At 39.0% G+C, this 22,772-nt stretch overlaps 1 protein-coding gene and 1 long non-coding RNA gene across 2 annotated transcripts; one reads left to right on the top strand and one right to left on the bottom strand.

Moving 5' to 3' along the window:
* Positions 1-2,608: 2,608 nt before the first annotated feature.
* On the top strand, positions 2,609-6,659 carry LOC311036416. Its single transcript, XR_014599844.1, has 4 exons — positions 2,609-2,716; positions 3,046-3,096; positions 3,854-3,920; positions 4,607-6,659. It is a non-coding gene; the product is annotated as an uncharacterized lncRNA (long non-coding RNA).
* A 6,314-nt stretch (positions 6,660-12,973) lies between these two features.
* LOC311036089 (uncharacterized protein) lies at positions 12,974-20,607 on the bottom strand (the record flags this gene model as incomplete). The annotated part of the gene is made up of 10 exons (XM_084044612.1): positions 12,974-13,423; positions 13,980-14,022; positions 14,139-14,305; positions 16,497-16,585; positions 17,053-17,143; positions 17,336-17,457; positions 18,541-18,614; positions 18,808-19,064; positions 19,360-19,739; positions 20,600-20,607. The coding sequence occupies 10 exons, from the start codon at positions 20,605-20,607 to the stop codon at positions 13,233-13,235; spliced, it is 1,422 nt and encodes a 473-aa protein (XP_083900738.1). The 3' UTR covers positions 12,974-13,232.
* Between the last annotated feature and the right edge of the window lie 2,165 nt (positions 20,608-22,772).

The following is a 22,772-nucleotide window of genomic DNA, read 5'->3' as shown; positions in this document are numbered from 1 at the left end:
AGTTATATATTAGTGTTATATATTAGTATTAGTAAGTATATAGAAAAACAAGTTAAAACCGTTTCGGTGAAATACATTTTACTAAGCTGTTGGCTGAGAGTTACAGGTTTCCTGGTGGTTTTAACTTGTTTTTCTAGAAGTTAGTCTGCAAAGGAAAGCATCACAGTAAAGACACCAGTGGGATTTGAACTCATGGCCTCTGGATCATGTATACTGCGTCTCAACCCATTGAGCTAACAGATGGCTGACAAGTACAGCCTTCCTGGTAGTTTTCAGTTGATCTTCTGGAAGCCAGTCTGCAAAGGAAAGAATCATAGGAAAGACATCAATGGGATTTGAACTCATGGCCTCTGGATCATGTATACCGTGTCTCAACCCATTGAGCTAACAGATGGCTGACAAGTACAGCCTTCCTGGTAGTTTTCAGTTGATCTTCTGGAAGCCAGTCTGCAAAGGAAAGAATCATAGGAAAGACATCAATGGGATTTGAACTCATGGCCTCTGGATCATGTATACTGCGTCTCAACCCATTGAGCTAACAGTTGGATGACAAATATAGCCTTCCTGGTAGTTTTCAGTTGATCTTCTGGAAGCCAGTCTGCAAAGGAAAGAATCATAGGAAAGACATCAATGGGATTTGAACTCATGGCCTCTGGATCATGAATACTGCGTCTCAACCCATTGAGCTAACAGATGGCTGACAAGTACAGCCTTCCTGGTAGTTTTCAGTTGATCTTCTGGAAGCCAGTCTGCAAAGGAAAGAATCATAGGAAAGACATCAATGGGATTTGAACTCATGGCCTCTGGATCATGTATACAGCGTCTCAACCCATTGAGCTAACAGTTGGATGACAAATATAGCCTTCCTGGTGCTTTGACTTTAACAACAAACAAGACAAATAACTTTTAAAAAAATGTGTTACAGCATAAATATAAATCTTTTTCATGGGGGGCCCTGACACTACATCTTTTCACATTGGGGTCCACTGCCCAAATACATGTCAATTTGGGGGGTTGACAACAAAAGGTTTCAGAACCACAGATTCCAAGGAAACAGCTGTAGGTGAATGGATAGAGTCACTGACTAGTGAGCCGCAGGTAACAGGTTCAAGCCTCAGCTACAGCAGCAAGTCAGGATGTCAAATCAAATAGGTATTATTAGGAGTGAAATGGTTGTGTTTCTTCACCCCAACTGCACATGACAGCAGTTTTATATCAGTTTACATGTACGTTATTTTCAGTGATGAAGACAAACCGCACAGACGTTCACTGTACTTTAGTACATTTTGTATACTTATGACTCTGAGTAGAGTATAGCCTGACTTAAACAAACAAATAACAACTTAGTATAGTCAGATTATTTTTTACACAACTTCCATTTTGTAATCAAACTACCGAAACGAAAGTGTGGAGGCCAAAATCGTCCCCCAAAAAACCTGTTAGGAGTACGTTTCAGGCAATTTAGAGTTGATTGGTAATTTTCGTTTCGGTAAAAATTATTTTACCGAAACGAAAGTTAAATCCGAAAAAATCACTAAGTGTGGAGGCCAAACTCGTCCTCCCAAAAACCTGTTAGGAGTACGTTTCAGGCAATTTAGAGTTCAGGATGTGCAGGGTCAGCTGTGCACATCCCAGTAAGCAAGGTAAATATCAGGAGAAGACTAACAGACCATGTGTCTGTATATACAACAGAGTTGGTGGCGATAATCATAGCCTTACAATGGATAGAAGAAAAAGCAATAAACAACACAGTCATAGCGTCAGATAGCTTCTCAGCATTAGAGAGCGTAAGATCAGGGAGATCTGCATGCCGAATGGACCTTATAAATGAAATATATATGATTTTGTTTAGAGCAGAAAAGAAAGGAATAACAACACAATTCCTGTGGGTCCCAGCTCATGCTGGTGTGGAGGGGAATGAGCATGCAGACAGCCTGGCCAAACAAACACTAAGATTTAGACAGATAGACATGAAGGTACCATTAAGTAAGAGTGAAGTTAAACCAATGATCAGGGCCTATACACAGTCAGTGTGGCAGGAATACTGGGATGAGGGGGAGGTTGGAAGACACATGTACAACATCCAAAAGCAGGTCGGTACTGAGAGGGCGGTGGGCTGGAAGAGGAAGGAGGAGAGTATCATCACACGGTTGAGAATAGGACATACAGGGCTGAATGATTCACTACATAGAATAGGGAAGCACCCGACAGGGAAATGTACAGAGTGTGACGAACAAGAAACAGTAGAACATGTACTTCTCCAATGTGGGAAGTACAACAGTGAGAGGAATCAATTATATCAGGAGTTGGAAAAGGGGAAACATCATGATTTAACACTGTCAGGTCTCTTAGGGAAAGCAGCAGGGAAAGTATACGATAACATCATTAGATACACAAGAGAAACCCAGTTAGTCAATAGAATATAGAGTTTTGTTTTTATTTTTTTGGTTTACTGTACATGTCCAGTTCACAATCCAGTCCAGCTGGTGGCGGTAATGCTCCTTAAATGGTTGCCAACTGCCAAAAAACACGAAAGAAGAAGAAGAAGAAGATTGGGTTTGGAGGTCGTTTTGCTTGTTTCTTTCACGAGACTTGGCAACATTGGTTTTGCTTAGCGGTCTCACAAGACGTGGCAACCCCTGGACAACTGAACAGAAGAGACTATAAAGAACAGAATTGCAAAAAACATTCATTCTGAACTCAGTACACTGCATAGGTGAGTGATAAAGGATACATTATTTGAAGGAGATGTTTATTTGTGTTGACATAAAGTTAGTTGGTCATGTACTAGTTAGCATTAGCCAACTAGCTACCAGCTAGCTTCTGCCCAAACACAAAGTACTGGTGTTCAATGTTTTTTACTGGTGGACCGTAACGAAGTACAATCACTTGAGTTTAAATATTTTTTTTTAAATACTTTAACAATAAAATGATCTTTTATATGTGTAATGTTTAATCTGGAGTTAAAACTTTACATAACCTTGTGAAATGTTTGATTAATGTATTATTTTTTTCTTTCTTTTTTTTTTGAACGACCTGTACCAGCAAAACCCACAAAGAACAATAATAATGGTGCTATCAGATCAAACACCACAGGTAATTATTCATTGATTGTTTCGTGAGTTTTAACTGTAACTGGCCTTAAAAACAATATATCTAGCTATTCCTCACCACTAGTAAGACATCATTATTCACCTTTCCTTGAGTTGGGCCATGTGTTGAATATATTGTTTAAATCAATCAGTAGCCTATTTACATTTATTTACAGCTCTCTTCTAGGTGTTGTCTAGAAGTGGCAAACTGCTGACTTTTGTCACATTGTATCTATTTATCTATCTATCTATCTATCTGGCTATTCCACGACAATGACTGCAACTCCTTGCAATTATTTGTGGAGCAGTTACTCTGCTCTTTTCCTTATGATAGTAGGCCTAAGGTCTAGATAATCTGGATGGTAAAGTGCTGAGAATATAGCATCTCCTATCTGTCATATTATTAATAGATGTTAGGATGTGGGTCTATGTCAAAAGCTGTGGAAGGAGGCTAAGGTTATTCCTATAAGTATTTTACCTGTTTTGAGAAAAATCATGGAAAAGTTGGTGCATTCACAAATTCAAGCTTATTTTGTTTTAAACAAGCTTGCAACATATTCTCAACATGCCTATAGAGCTGGTCACTCCACTTTTACTGCTTTGATACAGCTGACTGATGACTGGCTTAAAGCTATAGATAACTCCATGCTGGTGGGAGCTGTGCTGTTAGATTTGTTTGTTATTTTGTCCTTTTTATTTTGGGAGTATTATCATATTCGTTAATTACAATAATATACATCTGGCCTAATTATCTTCCCCAGGTGAATCACTGCCCAGTGCCCATAGCTAAGACAGTTTTGACAGCCCCTCTACACACCTCAACACCAGGTACATTTAAATGCTATGTTAATTGATTTAAGCCCAAAAATTACAGCAAGTATCGGTGTTAATGTCCAAACAAAACCTTAAGAGTTTTCTAATTCCTTTATTTATTTTTCTGTGGTAGATCTTGACAAAACTCCGGTCAGCCGTAAAAGACTGTCAGTGAAAAGATGGTCGGGGCTCCCGAAAATTCTCTCGCAGAAGCACTGCTGCGCTGAAAATAGCAGATCTACACGCTCACAACGCGTCGCAATGCGACCTGTTGTGAGCTTGTAGATCTGCTATTTTCAATTATTAAGTAGGATTGGGTCAGTTAATTTCACACAAATATATAGTACATTCACCCCCTGATAATGGCATGTAGAAAGTCTACTCCTCGAATATAATATAGCTCACCTTTTCAGCTGTTCTGTCTGAATAATAAACTTGCAGATACAGAATAAAATATTCCAAGAATAACTGTCTGTAGAAGACGAAAGAAGCTCTTAAACCAAAAATCTGCAAGCTTGTATATCAGGTATTTTCACAGAACGTTCACCCAGTTTTCGCAGAATGTGAGCCTATTTACGCCAAATGTTTGCACCTTTTTCACAGAAAAGGGCAGTGAGCCCATTATGACAGGCCCAGAATAGGGACGCTAGGGTTCATTTGGTTAATATCCGGTCATGACATCGAACCCCTTTTCCACTCAGGTTTTACCCCAGTCCTGTGATCAAGATGGACTCTTACCCAGAGGCCCTGCATGTGCCCTCGAACAGCAGTGGAGGAGCACCCTCGGGTGTCAGGGGCCGCAAGGAGGCGAGGGGTCATACGAGTTCCCTGACCACCAACCAGCGGCGGTCCCTGAGCACCTCCCTCGACCGGGCCATCCGAGCAGCTAGAGACATGAAGCATACCTCACGACGCATGGCTCGCTCTCTAGCTAGTGGACTGCACTACCAGGAGCTACTGTCCCAGTCCTGCATCTACTAGTCCCATGTTACCATCTCAAACGATATACAAGTTTCTGACGCTGTTGGTCAGAAACCTCTCTATATTCTAACTTTTTGTGCTTTTTCATAAATCAATGCCCTACTTGATCATACTACAGCGTCACACAAAAGTATCAAAAGTTTGCGTCGCGTTTCAAGCTTTTTTTTGGTGCTATTTTTGGAAAGTAACAGTTTTGGACATATGAGGTTTCCACCCGACAGAGACGATATATATTGAATGTTTCAAAATAAACAGCCAAATATAAACATCCTACAGATGGAAGCTTGCACGACAAAGAATTTCACCTACTTTTTTTACACTTGCAAACCTGTGATGTGACATTTTAGCTGAAGTTGAGTTGAAGAAAAATATATTGTGGGAGAATATATATTGTCAGTAGCTAAAATATATTTTTGAAAATGGATTTCTAATGACCAAATTATATTTTTTACTACACTTTACACTTGAGTTCCTAAAACAAGCCACTAGAGAAAGTTTTTCAGTTCCAGAACTAAGAGTTGCCATGTCCAGCGTTTAGGATGAAAAAGAATTGGGGGCTGAGCACTGGAGATGGGGACCATAATAATAATGTGCCCATTTTCTAAACATTGTTCATGTAAGGAAAACATCCAATCCGCTTCAGTAATTGCTTGTCTGAATAATTGTAATTCTGTGTCTAGAAACCTAGCGCTGCACCAGTCACTCATGTGAAAGATGTTTACTTGCATCTCTTTCAAAGAACGGTTTACTGTACGGCCAAATGAAAAGGTCATCAGAATTTCAAGCCGGAGATGGAGCCACCATGCAAGGGAAAGGTGTTTCGCACAGAAAATAGAAGATGTACAAGCTCACAATGCGTCACAGATCTGTGAAGCGTTGTGAGCTTGTAGATTGGCTATTTTAACCATGTGACGCCATTGTACGATATAAATCAGGCGTGAAATTGCTTTTAACCTCAGGATGTGCTTTCTTTATTTGGAGGGCGTATTGAACAAACAATATCCCACTGTAGACTCTTACACAATTTTATATTTATGTTTGTCTGTATTGCAGTTGTTACAATAATGAATTACTCTGTCATCATTTATTTGTGGATCCTTGCAGTGAAGTAGAATCATCTGTATGGGTTCATTTGTTTTTATCTCAGGATTATTATTCTACATCCGTAGCAGATGTTATATTCACCTGTGTATACTGCTGCACGTTGCAGTGGTACAACTGAAGTCAGTTCTTCATACTAGCCTTCTGCACGCATCAACCGTTTTAAATTGATAATGCATCATTTCTGTCATACAGTGCTTGTCTTAAGGGTCAGGCAACAAAGTATGATTTAAGCCTTAGCTTTTTAACAGTGTTTTGTTGAACAGTTTGGATTTAACAGTTGATTTTTCAAACCAACGATGAAAGAATAGATAATCGCTGCTATGCTGTGCTGGAAATGATGCGATGCTGACAGGCCTCAGAATGATTTTGTTCTTTAAATTATTGGTAACGTAGTTGTAAATGTTTTTTTTTTGTTAATTAAATGTGAGTTTACTCAGTGTTAGTTATTGTACAACACTATTCTTTTTAACACTACAGGTATAATTGGCTGAACATCACTCCTTTGTTGTCCCAGTTGAACTGGGCCACGCCATTTAGACTTACTATGATTCGAAATGTTCACTCCGTATAAATTACATTTTGACAAAATCATAACCTGAATTACAAGATGATTTAACATAAATTGTTATACATGAATACAGCAAAAGCTAATAAATCAAGCATGTCATCGGAACCTGAACTAATATTAGGTTAATTTAATCTAGGATTTAATGTTTATTTTCCTATAATTTGCTTTTTGATTTATTGTTGATCATTGCATGTAAGAGTGTGTTGTGTTTTGTATTTCCAAAATTTATATTTTGGGCTTTTTCCTAACCAGATTATTTTCTACCTTTGTACAATGGTTGATTTTCTTACACTTGTGTTCATGAATATTTTGTAGTTTTAGTTTCTATTGTTCCTTGAGAGCCAAATAAAAAAAAATGTATTTATCTCTGCCAGATAAAGCCTGGATTATGTTTTCTGAGTACTTTTTTGGCACCAGGTTTACAATTCCTGACATAGACACAGAGAGAGAGAGGCGATTTCCTAATTAAGGGGTCTTTTAAGTGGAATTCATAATTAATAATGTGCCTGCCCCATAGATAAGGATGATGATGATGATGATAACAATGATGGAATATACTTAAACCGATTTCATCTTGGTTGAGTGTCTTGCTCAAGGACATCTCGACACATTGTCAGGGCTGGGATTCCAACCTTTACCCATTCAGCTTTCAGCCAATATGATGATTCTTAAACATTTTCATGTCAAGTCCCCAAATTAATATGTATTTGGCAGAGGACCCCCAAAATCACAAATTGAGCAAATGTCACACTATACTAGGCTACATCAATAAAAATATGCCAAGTCTACGGTGGATTTTTATGACATTAGCTCATTAAACATTGATAAACTACATGAACACACTGATGTAAATAAATGTGATTACATAAGGCCTGTTCGCCGTTACCCGCAGCGGTAAGGGGTGTGTTTTTGGGACGAGCGTTCCGCAAAAAAAGATAAGCAAACTCAGAAACAGGCTAATGACTAGCCTCAGTTAACAGGCTGAACCCGCTGAGGCTGCGTAATGCTATCTACAAAGATGGTTAATTTATCAAGATACGCAAGGTCTCCTACGTCACGCAGAAACGGGAGGTAAACTGGAGTTGCGTATCTTGATTTATTAACCATCTTTGTAGATAGCATTACGCAGCCTCAGCGGGTTCAGCCTGTTAACTGAGGCTAGTCATTAGCCTGTTTCTGAGTTTGCTTATCTTTTTTTGCGGAACGCTCGTCCCCAAAAAAACACCCCTACAGTTTTGGCCATAATGAGGTTTCCGCCCGACAGACAATATATTTATATTTATATTGTACATGCAAAATTGCTGCTATATGAAAACGTATTGTTACTGCACTGTTTCTTATTTTTATTTTCATTTGTAATAAAATGTCACTGACATCACAAGGTATTCTTCATTTTACGTATGGTCCCAGTATATTATTAATTCATATCAGTCACTGTATTCCAGTGGGACATGGCAGCCTACTGTAAGTCTTAAACAAATATATATAAAACAACCCTAACAGTGGGATAAAATCAATAGAGAGTAAGCACATGCGTCACTTTTCCACCGGGAGATCTGAAATACATTTTACACCCATATCCTCAGACAGATGTAGTGTCTGCTGATGGACACTAGATGGCGTCCAAACAGCAGTTTTTAGTCTTTTTAGTCAGTCTGTCCAAAAAGAGGGTTAAACACTCAATCAAACATACCCCAAACACACATACACGAAACTTCTTTTTAAAAGCTGTTTATTTAAGATGTGACGGATGTCAACACAACAATCTGAAGGGAACAACAAACGCTTCAGTTAAAATAAGGTGACCGTTATTTAAAATGATTAAGCAACAAAAACAGAACAATTGATGGAGTAATAACCCAATAATTAAACATGACTAAATACAATAATTGGTCATCAACCAACTGTAATCACAAAGAGACACAAGACACAATTAAGGGAACATCTTTATGTATCAGCTAACAGTATGGAAACTGTATAAGGCTATAAATATGATTTGTAATCAAACTGAACAATTTATTCAGTTAAATACAAAAATGTACCCGTCTGGTATTCACACTGTCACAAAATAATATATTTAGAGATTAAGCATCATTAGAATAATCTCATTGCGTTTATATACAAATGATAAATTATCAATACAAATAATCAGTTTTCTTCCCCTACATATTCATAATCACACAGGGAAATATGTTTGTCACAGTCAAGTCCTGACAGTAGTACTGTATATCTGTGCTGTCGGGCAGAAACCAGCTGTGTCCAAAATATTAAGTAATTGGTTCGACTCAAGACCCAATAGAGTCTTGAGTCGAACCAATTACTCCTGCGAACGCATTAGATCCAAGTAGACATCAAATTTCTCTTTTGGGCCTTTGAGTCTTGGGACTTAAGGCCCAAAAGAGAAATTTGATGTCTACTTGGATCTAATGCGTTCGACTCAAGACTCTTTTGGGTCTTGAGTCTTGGGACTCAAGACTCAAATCCTGGAAATCAAATCCTGGAAATGGCAAATCAGCATGTGTCTGTCTCCCTGGGGTCTAGTGCTGTAATAGGGATAGACTCCTGTGTTCTTGGCTGTTGCTGACAATAAGCCCACTTGTAAAGTGGATGAGCCAAATGGCTTTAATTAATTTGGTGGAATGACCCATCACGTTCATGTAACCACTTAAACCCTCGATATACACAGTGAAACGGATCTGAGTTGCAACTGTACAGCAACTGTACTGTACTACACCAAATCTCTTTGTCAGAAATAGCTGATCTCCAAGCTCACAACGCGTCACATTTTGACGCGTCATGAGCTTGGACATCAGCTATTTCTGGTGAACGTTCCCCCCAGAACAGTGAAATTTGGGGTTGAAGCGATGAGTGGTCCGGCACTACGCTGTGCTCCTGGGCGATGGCCGCCAGCTCTTTCAGGAACTCGGCGTACAGGATGACAGCAAACACTCTGCTCCAGGCATCACCTGGAGACACGAGAGACACGAGAGACACGAGAGAGAGAGAGAGAGAGAGAGAGAGAGAGAGAGAGAGAGAGAGAGAGAGAGAGAGAGAGAGAGAGAGAGAGAGAGAGAGAGAGAGAGAGAGAGAGAGAGAGAGAGAGTAAAAGTTGAAATGCTAAATTATAACTTTCTTCAATATAGTTAAAGGTAGGGTAAGTGATTTGCTTAGGTTAAAATAAGTGTTAAATAGCTCTATATTCTGATAGTACTCATTGCTATGAGTGTTTCTTCAGTAAAAGGAGTCTGCTTGTCTCTCCACCTCTTTATTAAACAGAAAATGCATTTTTGTTTCAGTTTCATTTCCAATTTTATCCAACCAGGACAGAGAACTCAATCAGGATACAGATTAAACAAGTGAAATTGGAAGTGATGACACTAAGAAATGAGCAGACAAAATTGGAACTGGAACACTATACAAATTAAGCTTAAAAATGGGTACTTTCTCCTGATTGGCTGAGATTTTGACACCTACCGAAAAATATATTTTCTGTTTATTAAAGAGCTGGAGAGACAGGGAGACTCCTGTTACTGAAAAAAGACTCTATAGCAATGATTACTATCAGAATATAGTATTTTAACCTTTTAACAAAATACTTTTTGTTTTAACCCAAAAATATCACTTACCCTACCTTTAAATATACGACAAAATGAATGATAACAATAATTAAAATAAATAATATACTATGGTCAAAATAGGCCATATTTAATAATTTTATCTTAAAAATTATGTTTTTTAAAAAGTAGTGATTATAGCCGATCTACAAGCTCACAACGTGTCGCATTGCGATGCGTTGTGAGCTTATAGATCAGCTAGTTCCACTACTTTTGAAAACGTTTGAAAATATAGGAACATTTTGCAACATGGAAACAATGACGCCGATTATATCATTATTGTGACAGGCCTATCAATCAATCACAGATGAAAAAGAGAAAGAAGCAGTGGATCACTCTGCTTTCATTTCTAAATGATTCTAACATGAAGGACCCATCCAGTCCAAAGGAACATTTTAAACAGTTAGCTTCACAAACCACATGTCACATGCCATAACCACCTGACAATAATAACAAGTTGGGCTGTGGCTGGTCAACTAACACATAATAGCCTGGAGGAGAAGAGATTGTGTGAGACATTTCAACATGTTTCTGAGTGAGTATGGACGCTATCTGAGAACTGTAATGACATGGACATGTAGTTGTTTTTTTGTTTTTTTTTGTCGTTTCTGAGGTCTGACCTGGACGTCGTGTACAATGTAGGCATATTTTGAATGATCAATTTCTATTCAATGGAGCAATTATTTTAGATTTCTTGTTCACCTTTGGAGTTACAGCATGGCAAGGTAACTAACTACACAACCCAAACCTCTACCAAAGTGGTCTTGTCCTTTAACAACCAAAATCCAAAAGGCTGGAGTGCTCCCAGTGAGCTTCATGTTGAGAGAGAGGACAAGAGTGAAGTCCATCCACCTGTTTTATACAGGACAATCCAGGTGGGCCAGATCTCCACTGATGACACACTCCGCCCCCCAATCATTCTGAAACACAGACGCCAGGTTAGTAACCATGACAACCACACCAGTTAGACCCAAAAGAGTATTGAGTCGAACCAATTACTCCGGCGGAGACATCAAATTTCTCTTTTGGGCCTTAAGTCCCAAGACTCAAGGCCCAAAAGAAAAATTTGATGTCTCTGCGGGAGTAATTGGTTCGACTCAAGACCCAAAAGAGAAATTTGATGTCTCCCCGGAATCATAGGAGGAAGTAAAATGTATAATAAGCCCCCCATTACCGCAACGGGGACCCCGTGGGGTAATGTGTGTGTGTGTGTGTGTGTGTGTGTGTGTGTGTGTGTGTGTGTGTGTGTGTGTGTGTGTGTGTATATATATATATATATATATATATATATATATATATATATATATATATATATATATATATATATATATATATATATATATATATATATATATATATATATATATATATATATATATATATATATATATATATATATATATAGTATGTCTTGTCTAAAAAATGCTTGCATCATTGTTGAAAGTGAATTATCTGTATGTGTGTCTACAAAAGAAAATAAAGTAAAAATCATTTAAATATATATATATTATTTTCTTTTAATGATTTTTACTTTATTTTCTTTTGTAGACAAACATACAGGGTCATTTGTCACAGTTGGAATCCTTCCTGAACTTAGCTGCAGATTGTACTTCAACAGATGAGGGAGAGCTGCGCTAAATCAAATACCTGATACTAGTTGTAGTTGGAGGTGCATTGTATGGTTGGGGGGAAGCATTTTTCTGAATAATCTATTTATTTATTTTTTTAAACTCTTTATTTTCAGAAGTTTTATCAGACAATACAAAAAAACAACAGAAAAAGAAGCAGTAAAAATAAAACATACAGGTAAAAAACAAAAACAGAACAACAACAAATAAATAAATAAATAATAGAGGTCATGGGACATTTGGTACTAGTAATAATAATAAGACTGAAAACATGTTGACAGTATTTAAGATCAAATACAAAATACAATATAATATACCACAAGGAGGATACAATCATCATCAAGGGTCTGGCTCGCTATCTAAATAGTCCAGCCACTTCCCCCATCTTTTTTTCACCCAGCTCCTTTTGGAGCTTCAAAGAGTAGGTCATCTGCTCTAAGAGATGCAATTGTCTCACAGTACTGATAAATACTCCCATAGTAGGGCAGTTTTTCTGCAACCAGTTTTTTGTAATAGCTTTTTTTGCTTGCTGCAAGGAGAATCTTAAACAAGTAAGAGTCATTCTGACTTAGTCCATCCGGGGTTTGTCCAATAATCTATTTATTAACGTTGTGTCAATGTGACTGGTAGTTCTAAAATGTAGGTCTATATCAAAAACTAAATGACATGAACCACATAAAGGTTAACTTGTGTCTTCAGATCAAATGCCCATGTTGTACAGACTCGTATCTTGTTCTTCCATGGTATAATTTCAAAGTGTATTGATACACTTAGCTACTGGATTATTAGTGTCATTTTTAATTAATGGTGAAATGGAATTGAGTAATTCTGGAATAAAACAGGCCAATAGAGCGATCATTTTATTTAATATGTATTTACTGTATAGTGGGTGAATTCAGGAATAAAACTGATACACTGATCTATGATAATTTATCATCATTTTAAGACATTCCTCTGTCACTGTCAAAGGTTGATGGAACAACAAGGAGTTAAGGGCCATCAACACTAGCACTGTTAACAGTTACAGTGCTGTCGATGGCCCTTAAAGATGCAGTGCAGTGACATTTTCTGTCTTTTTTTTTTTTTTACAAAGTGAAATTGGAAGTGATGACACAATGAGCAGACAAAATTGGAACTGGAACACAATACATTTTAAGCTGATCTCTTCTGATCGGCTGAAACTGGCAACCACCTGAAAATGAATTTTTCGTTTATTAAAGAGCTGGAGAGATTGGAGACCCCTATTATTGAACAAACTCTCTATATAGCAATGATAACGATCTATATAGCAATGATAACGATCTGTACCTTTAACAAGAAACGTTTCTGTGTAACCAGAAAAATATTACTTATCCTACATTTAAATTGTTTACATGAATGTACAGCTGTGTTTCCTTACACCCTTCTGACAGTGGAGACATACATTAACATGCTACAAATGTACAGGCTCTTCCTTCCTCCTGGAAGTCTTGGGTTCTCTTCGTCCAGAAAGTTCAGTGGCTCGTTGTGTCCTCCCAGTTTGTTTGTCCGGTTCGGCCCTGGCTCTGTTACGGTGGCGAGGTGATGTTTTTACCTTCCTTAGAGGAACCATCTCACTGCTGTTTTGTTCACTCTGTATTTTCCCTGGATATAGAAGAAACGGGGTAAGTGTAAGGCTTAATTTATTTTTGCCGCACAACCAATTTGACAAATGTCACAAGGAAACATTTTCAAGTAAATAGGCTTTAAGGATGGCAATGTTGGTTGGTTGGTTCTTCCTTCCTTCCGACAAAACATCACATCTTGAACACTACTGGCTGGCTGGATTAGCATGGAATTAGCTGTGCACCTTCGGGACCCCCTCTTTCTTTGGCGTTTCGGCCAGGTGGGCGTGTTTATATGCCTAAACCCTAACCTCACAACAACTATGCCCAACTCTAACCTTAACCTCACAAACTAACCTAAAAAAAAATAAAAAATAAAAAGACAGAGTCTGGTGCACCTTCATCTCCTCAAGAAGAGGAGGAACCCCTGATTTTGGTGACCCAATGGCCTTTCCTCTAGAGTCTAGCATCACCCGTAGCCTTTTAGGATCCTTACAGTCTGTAGTAGTCTGAACAACAAAGTTTGATGTGTAGCCCACTTAAACATGCACCCAACAACATCTGACACAACCTACAGTACTTCCATGCATGCTTACCTTCACGGTTGGGTCGGGAAACAGTCACCTGTGTCTCTTCTTGCTGCAAGATGTTTACATAAGTCATTGTAAAACCAGTCAATCACATCAAGTGTGTACGTGTCGACATGAGGGGTAAGAGCAAAGTGTGTTCAATGTCAAGGTTTATTAGTAGCTTACCGGTAAAGAGACGGTTGTCTTATAGGAATCATGAATTGTCACATTCATGTCTTTGTCCATGATGACACGCCCACCTCTCCAATAATCTAGGGGGGGCTTTATCATACGGCCACTTCGGGACACTTTAATATCTGCCGCCGCAGAGGAAGTAGGAGGACAGGAGTCAGCTGGAGAAGAGAAAATAGAAATGCAAAGAAAATGTAAAGCCTCAAAGAAACTAGGACACCAGGTAAACATTATGGATGTAGCATCTGTCCAAACATGCTTTCTAAATAACATTGTTATCATATGTTATTTTGTAGCCATGCCTCCTAATGCATGCATGTATGTCTACTAAACAAGCCCATTTCTCAACAGAACCTGTTTGCTCTATATTATAGCCTAGTATAGCCTTACATACTGTAATATTGTATAGGCTAACACCTACCCCTCTCACCTCCATAAATTACATTTACTTCAAAAACGGTTTGTCATGATTGGAAACAGTTCAAACTACAGGGAACAGTCCTCGCCAGTCTATTCGCAAGTCTTAAAATTCTAACAATTTGAACATAAACATTCTTCAGACATGCATCTTCATCTACAAAATAATAATGTACAACTCCAATCTCCATTCCCAGAACACCAGAAAGGCAAATCTCCTACATGCCCCCAGATGTCACACCACTAGGGGGCAGTTCTGTGTCAAATACAGAGGTGTCACATTATGGAATGCCAATTTCCAACTATTTATTGGCTCATCCTCCCCATCAGACTTAAAAAGAAAACTAACTAGAAAAAGTGCTCCTCGGAGCACAGGTCTCCGCCAGGTCAGGTACGTTATTGTGGCCTCCTGGTGGCGCTATAATAGGCCAATGTGAAAAGGGTGCCATTTGTTGGCTTTTCACTGCAATCGGACTCTGCATTCATGATTTGAGGCATTTTGTTCCAAAGATGTGTTTTGCAAAATTAGACCTGCTGGTGGCGCTATAACCGGCCAATGTGAAAAGGGTGGCATTTCTTCCTCGGCTTAATAGAAATGTGCGTGTGAGATTTCACGGAAATCGCAAGCTGCGTTCATGATTTGAGGCATTTTGTTCAAAACGGACCAATCCTGCAAACTTTGGAAGCCAATCTTAGGCAATCAAAATGGAATATGGGAAATCGGATAAATCCGTGTTGATCACATGACTATAGAGATACTGTGTACCGATTTGTGTGATGTTTGGACAAAATCTGTAGGAGTAGTATCAATAAATGTGTTTTGCACATATCGGCCTCCTGGTGGCGCTATAACAGGCCAATCTAAAAAGTTTGGGCCAGCGGTTCTGAATTGGCCTCCAGGGAGTGTGCGTGCACAGTTTCGCAGCGGCCGGGCCAACGGTGCCAGAGATTAGCTGGTAACGGACGGACGGACGGACAGGGGTTAAAACATACTCTCTCGCCATGCCTTTCGGCCTGGCTGAGACAATAAATAAACTGAATACTAACGTGGGCAATTAATCAAACAGACAAACCTTTTTAAACATGCTACCGTTTTTTTCCATCTTCTTTTACTTTGCTTTAATAAAATACGTCATGCAATGTAAAGAAAAGATGAGGTCGTCCTATAAGCCCTTCCATGGTTTCTCACCTCACCTGCACAACCACTTTTTTACTTGACTTTCTCAAAAGATGTCACTGAATATTGTACTTCTTGTTTTGCATTTATTTTTTATTTTATTTAAATTTAAAGCAGTGAAACTAACCATAACTTGCTGAATTGTCATACAATCGTCACACTGTTTGGTTTATTACAAATGTCAGACTTGTTATTTTATGATATTGGTTACATAAACAATGTGATATTGGATACTTGGTTACATAAACAATGTGGGTTTTCATACCAAAACAACTAATCTTTCATAGATAGTAAAAGTAATAGTTTTAAAACAGAAACAAGTTTAGTCTCAGCTCAGGTAGGCTTACTTTAAATATACAACTCAGGCATATTTCTTGCAGTAGAGTTAAGCTGCCCTACATAATATGGGGGCGGTGTTGACGTGCGGCCCAGTGGCCAATGAGGCGTTCTGCTATTTTTGACAAATCTTGATACATCTTCCCTTATGTGGGTCCCTGGCACAACAACTTTTCAAATGGGGGTCCACAGCCAAATATATATATAAATTGTGAGTCCTTGACATGAAAATGTTTGAGAACCACTGCTGTAGAACAGTAGTGCATGCATCAGTGTACTGAATGTGTGTCTCTTTTGTACTGTAACTTGGAATTATGTACAAGGCCCTAGTATGAACAGCAACTCTAATGATTCCTGAATTTGGCCTTTTATTTAAGCATGTCACATTTCAACTAGTTTTCATTTTGCCATGCTATACTTACATGTGTTGCTAACATTTCGCCTCTGCCGTTTCACAGAGTGGTTGGTGACAGCTTTCTCTGACTGTCTCTTGACGACTCCAACTTTACTCCTAGCATAGATGATAAAAAGAAAAGGATTATTATTAACACAGGCTTAAAACAGAAGGATACTTTGATTGAGGTTTGGGTTGTGTAGTTATTTTGTGATGATGCAACTAGTCCAATTTGCAAGATATATTGCTCCATTGATAAGAAATTAATAATCCAAAAATAGTCTCCTCATTGGTTTACAATGTAAACCAATGAGGAGACATTGTACGGTGAAATGGCAATCAAGATCACTATTTTAACACAAACGAAAGCAAATTAAGCCGATTCTGCCAATATAGAACATCACAAAACATAGTACGGCATTTAGCATTTTATTTTATTACGTCAGCTTCCTGTTGATTTTACCATTTGAAGATCCGGATGTGCGGAGCCAGTGGATATTTTTCCTAAAACAAATGGCTAAACCCCCACCTGAATGAATCAACAAAAGGACACCATTCCTAGATAAACACGGAATTCAACTTACTTTATTGAGTCTGACATGAATTTATCATATAATATTTTCCAGTCTTCAGGGAATCCATTTGTGAACTTCTTTAAAAACCACCGTGGCAATTCTATAAAGGACAAGGATAAAACAGGACAACATACCTTAAGACAACCGTTATTTCATCCACTATCTGCACCCACTTTGCTGTCACATTTCCTTGGTTGGTTTCATTTCTATGTTTTGCATTGTTTTACAAGCTCACTAAACATACAGAACAGTTTTACATAATGAAAATCTCAAATGTTCTTAGCTTACTTACCAGAGTCCTTCGACATGGTCATCTTGCCCACCAAATTGTACGTCTTTCCAGAGGACGTCTTGAGCACAGAATTGGAAACCCTCTTTACAATGCTACTACTGTGCCAATGCAGGTTGTTGTCCCTGTGTAGGAATACAAGTTAAAATGTAATTGCATTGAAAGGCTAAGATTAAGCTAAGGTCAAAATCCTAATAAAATGTATGCATGTGTCTGTACACCTGCTTATGTGCCAGCAGTTTGAAAAATGTACAACTTAGCATTTAGCAAATTAGCACACTCTTAATCAAGAGCGATTTACAGTAAGCAAGGACAACACAAGATATTACATCAAATGCATAGAAATCGTAATCTAATAATAAAATAATACATAAGTAAACCAAGAATCCAATAATAAACAAATACATACACTGTACTGTAAGTAAACCAAGAATCATCAGCGTGTACATTGAAACTATACACACTATAGGATGCCAGGTCAACAATGACCTGGCAAGGGGGGGAGACATGTAAACATTTTGGCCGGTTGAAGACCAAGTGTGCTGCGGCATTCTGGATCATTTGGAGAGGCTTAAAAGGGATAGTTCACCCGCAAAATGTTTTTTTCCCCCTATCGATTACAGACCCTATGGATATGGAGACTTGAATTCATGGAGATTTTTATGTTTTTGTCGCATTCCAAGACAATAATTTGATGACCTGCGGCGGCTCTGAGTCTCCTACCAGAGACATTAGCATCTTTCGGCCAGTCGTCAAATTATTGGCTTAGGAATGCGACAAAAACAAAAAATCTTCATGAATTCAAGGCTTCATGGGGTGTGTAATCGATAGAAAATAAGTCACTTTTTGGGTGAACTATCTCTTTAAGTGCACATGCTGGGAGGCCATGCGGTGAGTTACAATAGACAAGTTTTGATATGACTAATGTCTGGATAAGGAGCTGGGCTGACTTCTGGGTGAGGAAGGGTCTGATCCTTCGAATGTTATAGAGTGTGAATCTACAGGATCGAGTGACCGCTGTGATGTGGCTCTTGAATGAGAGCTGACTGTTGAGGACAACACCAAGGTTCCGAAGTCACTAAGTTGTCCATGGAAATAGTTAGATCCTGCGTGGGGCAGGACTTTGCTGGGAAGAAGAGAAGCTCAGTCTTGTCTGGGTTCAGCTATAAAATAAGATTCTATCAAAGACAGTTTACAACTATACTTACTCACGGATTCCATCAACATACAGGCCTTTGGCGTTAGACTTCAGCATCCACTTTGTCAAATAAACCCCAGTGACCTACCAAGCAGAAAATGTTAAATAGATTAGCTGGGACTTGGAATACGTCGGATCACAACGCGTTGTGAGCTCGTAGATCTGCTATTTTCAGTATTTTAATTTCACTTTAGGTCTTGAGCTAAAAAGTTTGGGAACCATGGTTCTAAATGATGACCCTGATGAACACAATTTCTTAAAATCAAGTATTACCCACCTGTTGGTGTGCGTATTCAGAGGGCTTTGTAGGCACTTTATGCACATCCTCACGCTTCTTTCTGAAGCGGACATGTGGTGAATTGACAAGTAGTGGGTCCACCACAAAAGGCTGGACATCCCCACCATCCGTTCCTTCCAATCTGGATTCACTGACAGGCTCAGCACTTTCAGGAACACTTCTGACATCATTCATGGAGGTTTTGAGCTCCATCGCATCCTTATAAAAGGCTGTGGAGGTTGACCCGTCATGTGTGCCTTGGGGTTTTGTGACAAGACAACCACATTATCATTGCAATATATCACTATACAAAATGTTTGGCCCAACCTTAAAGTCCTGCAGTCATTTGGAGAATTTCAATAACATAGTTCTAAGTTAACAGCAAAAAATGTTGGTTTTGGGCTTGCCTTACAAACGTGAACCTTACAAACACAGTGTTAAGGGAATATTGATTATTAGTTTGCATACAAGCGTAACAAGTGAGTCCTATCTAGATTACAGTTTTACATGATTGATTCCCAACATTAAGAAATGACATGAGTGACAACTTACTGGGAAACAAATTAGACTTTGAGGAAACTTCAGTGAGAGCATGATGCTCCCTCTGAAGTTGGGATTTCATCTTGGCAAACACCTTGGCAGGAGAGTCATGTTGTGTCATAGTGTGTCGCAAACAGTTCGTGGTTTTGGGGGAAGGCACATGATCTGGCACAAGAGATGGATCGTAAATGAACGACCCATCATCATCCATCATCACAGATATAATTTCACAGGGGGAATCTGGAAAGGCCATTGAATCTCCAGTTACATGCAGGTTGCGGATCACCCGGCGTCTTCCCTGGCTGAAGTTCTTGCCCGATGTGATTGTTGGTTCATAAGAGTGGCAGATACGACAAGAAACCTTTGATGTTGCACTCTGTACCTTCTTTATCCTTCAGCAGAAGATACCTGCATGTAACAATGACGTATTCCTTAACATAATGTAATTATCGATGTCAAATGGATAGCATTCTATCCGTTTAAAGGTGTAGTGAAATGAAAAATATGTTTTTCACACTTTTAGAGCATATCCGTGGTCATCATATGGGCATACCTAACAATAGATGCCCAAAAAAATGAAAAAAAACCATTTTTGTGTATTTTTACATCTAAAGTCCCTAAAAAGCCAATCTTAATTACTTCCTGTAAACGAAAACGTGCTGCGTGATGACATAACGCAGCCTTCATGAATGTAAAAGAATCTTGATTACATGCACCTGTTTGATTCCCATAGCTGCACGTTCTTCAAACACAGCTGATTTTTATTGCAGAGATACTCCGTTTTGAATCTCATTGAAGATGAGTGTATTAGGCCTACTCATTTTAAACTTCATCTGCACACTAAAATATGTATCTGAAAACATTATAGGTTAGAAATAAGCCAGGTAGTAGCAAACGTGCTTCACTGGCCGTCTCTCTCTCACTTGTAAACAAACACTAGCTGTGTTGCGCACGCTGAAGTGATTGAGATCCAACGTCCCATAGCCTGAAGGGATGGGACCTTCTGATTGGTTTAGAGTCGTTAAGCCGACGTTTCAGGCTGAACCTTCAAAATAAAATGACCGAAAATGTCACTTCAGTGCGTCTTTAACTAAACATAAACTCTCCCTTACGGCTCTCATGCGTGCTATCTAATTAACAGTTTCTCAGTAATCAGCTGAATAAAACATCGTTTGAAGTTTGAAAACTAAACCAAATGTTTTAATATTTTATTCCACACCTCTTCATACAAACAGAAGTAAACAGATCTTACCACAGCATCGCGGTAATCTTGCACTGGACTTTCAAATACCCACTGTTTACATTGTGACGTCACTTCCATGGAGTTTACTTCACTTCCCGTTTGTGTTCTTTGAGACACACATCCGGGTGTTTGACCAATAAGCACCTTTGTTTGACCCGGCGCCGCGACAGCTGACTCTTCTCCGGGTCAGCGTGATCTAATATGAGATTGTGGAAGTTAGTGAGTATGAGACGAACAGACGGAGTATGGAGTCTGTCTCTGATCTTTACTTCCAAACAATTGCATCATTACACACAGGTAAATCACTTCCCTATATCACCTCCCAATCTCCTCCCATTACCACCCCACCAATCCATTCTGAGGTGAGATACCTCCATCTAGTGTCCACCTATTATCACTCTTTGGTGTCCGCCACAAGATAATAATTAAAATAAAAGTCGATTGATGGAACACCTTGTAAAATAGATACCTATATTACTTGAAGGCGACCTTTTCTGCAAGTTCCCCCCATATGATCCTAATTAAAACGAGACTATGAATCGAGAAATCATAGTTTCATCTCCACTTCCAAGATAAAATAAATACATCAAACATAGCTCATTTCACATCAAATTTAGAATTCAAGTCTGATGAGATGAGTTTGACAGAGATTTCCACCTCCTCTGACAGAGTGGCAAAAACCTGTTATACCATGCTACCAGTCACACATGTGACCATTCACAAATGTACACCTCTTCAATATACTGTATATTAGAATCATAGGAATATGACAGTGATCTGTTAATTAAGGTGCTTTATTTAATTATTTCAGTTGCAAGGTGGAAATTAACTGACCTGCTCATGAAACCTTTCACACTAATCACATGACATTGATACATTTTAATGACAAGACAATTTATTCATTTGATTTATTTATTCCATTTAAAAGTAGAGTTTCTTGCCCAATACCAACAACACTACTTTTAGAGCTTACAGAAATGTAAAAATAATCAAATAAATGTCACAAATCTGACTAAAGGGGTTAAGAATTTAGTGTTATATTGTAGCCTCTGCGCCATTGATTCATGGATGCAGTATGGGTCCTGGCAACTGCATGTCCACCTGTTGTTCTCCTGCCCACAAGTGACTTTCAGGAACCCCATTCCCACTCTCTCACACACACTCTCCTGTTCTGTGTGAAGCTGCACTGCAGTGGAAAAGATGAGAGCCCAACTCATCAACACTTCTGGCCGCACCAGTGTAGCCGTCGACCCTGTATTCATGAGGGCAGAGGTGGTCACCCCTTCCACTGTCACCATAAAACTGCTCATCAATCTCTGATCTAATGGCATAAGCACTTAAACCCTATGGCTACGTTGTACATAAAATGGTGAAAATTGCCAATCTACAAGCTCACGTGTCCCAATGCGCCGTGTTGTGAGCTTGTAGATCTGCAAAGTGTTTGCCTATCATGACATGCCCAGAATAGGGGTGGTAGGGTTCAAGAGGTTATGAACACTGTGCTGGTAGTGAGACAAAGATGCCTTTTTTGGCCCCGACTCTTTGCTACTGACAAAAATAACCACACAGCATCTTCATAGCTAGCGGCACAAATTACTTAAACCCATTAAGACCTGAGGCCGATTCTAAAAACGCCTAAAACCTAACCTAAGATTTCTGAAAATGTTAAAATTCTTACTAAAAAAATGTATACAACATGATGTTGCTATATGTATAGCAACAACTAATGAGACACAGAGGTGGCTCCCGGATTCAAAGGTATAACAACGTATAGGTGGCAGCAGGTCTAAATGGGTTAAGTCTATTGGCTGTCCCCAAGGGGAAGATGAATATTCAATCTATCATTACCCCTCCAGCTAAAACTTCCCACAATATCCAAGTGAAGGCGGTTTGAGTGGTTGTCCATAATAGCGTCCAGCTTTCCCCCAACAAGCTTTCCTGACCACCATGTTCAGGTTGCTTGTGGCTTTTTCATACAGGAGCCCATTACTAGTGATGATGACCGGTCATTATACAGCCCGAGCCCTGCCAGTGCCAGTCTGCTGCCCTGTCCCAGATTGAACCCTGGCCAGCCCGAGACCGCCCACCCTTCCTCAGCATAGATATACACATACATAGATGCCACTACTGTTCATTGGAGAGAGATGCGTCTTAATATTGGTAGCCAGGGGCAAGCTGTGCT

The sequence above is a fragment of the Gymnoscopelus microlampas genome (assembly GCF_963454915.1).
Source record: "Gymnoscopelus microlampas genome assembly, chromosome: 20".
Taxonomy (NCBI): domain Eukaryota; kingdom Metazoa; phylum Chordata; class Actinopteri; order Myctophiformes; family Myctophidae; genus Gymnoscopelus; species Gymnoscopelus microlampas.
The sequence above is the reverse complement of the archived record's forward strand: the minus strand, read 5'-3'. Positions and strand labels throughout refer to the sequence as shown.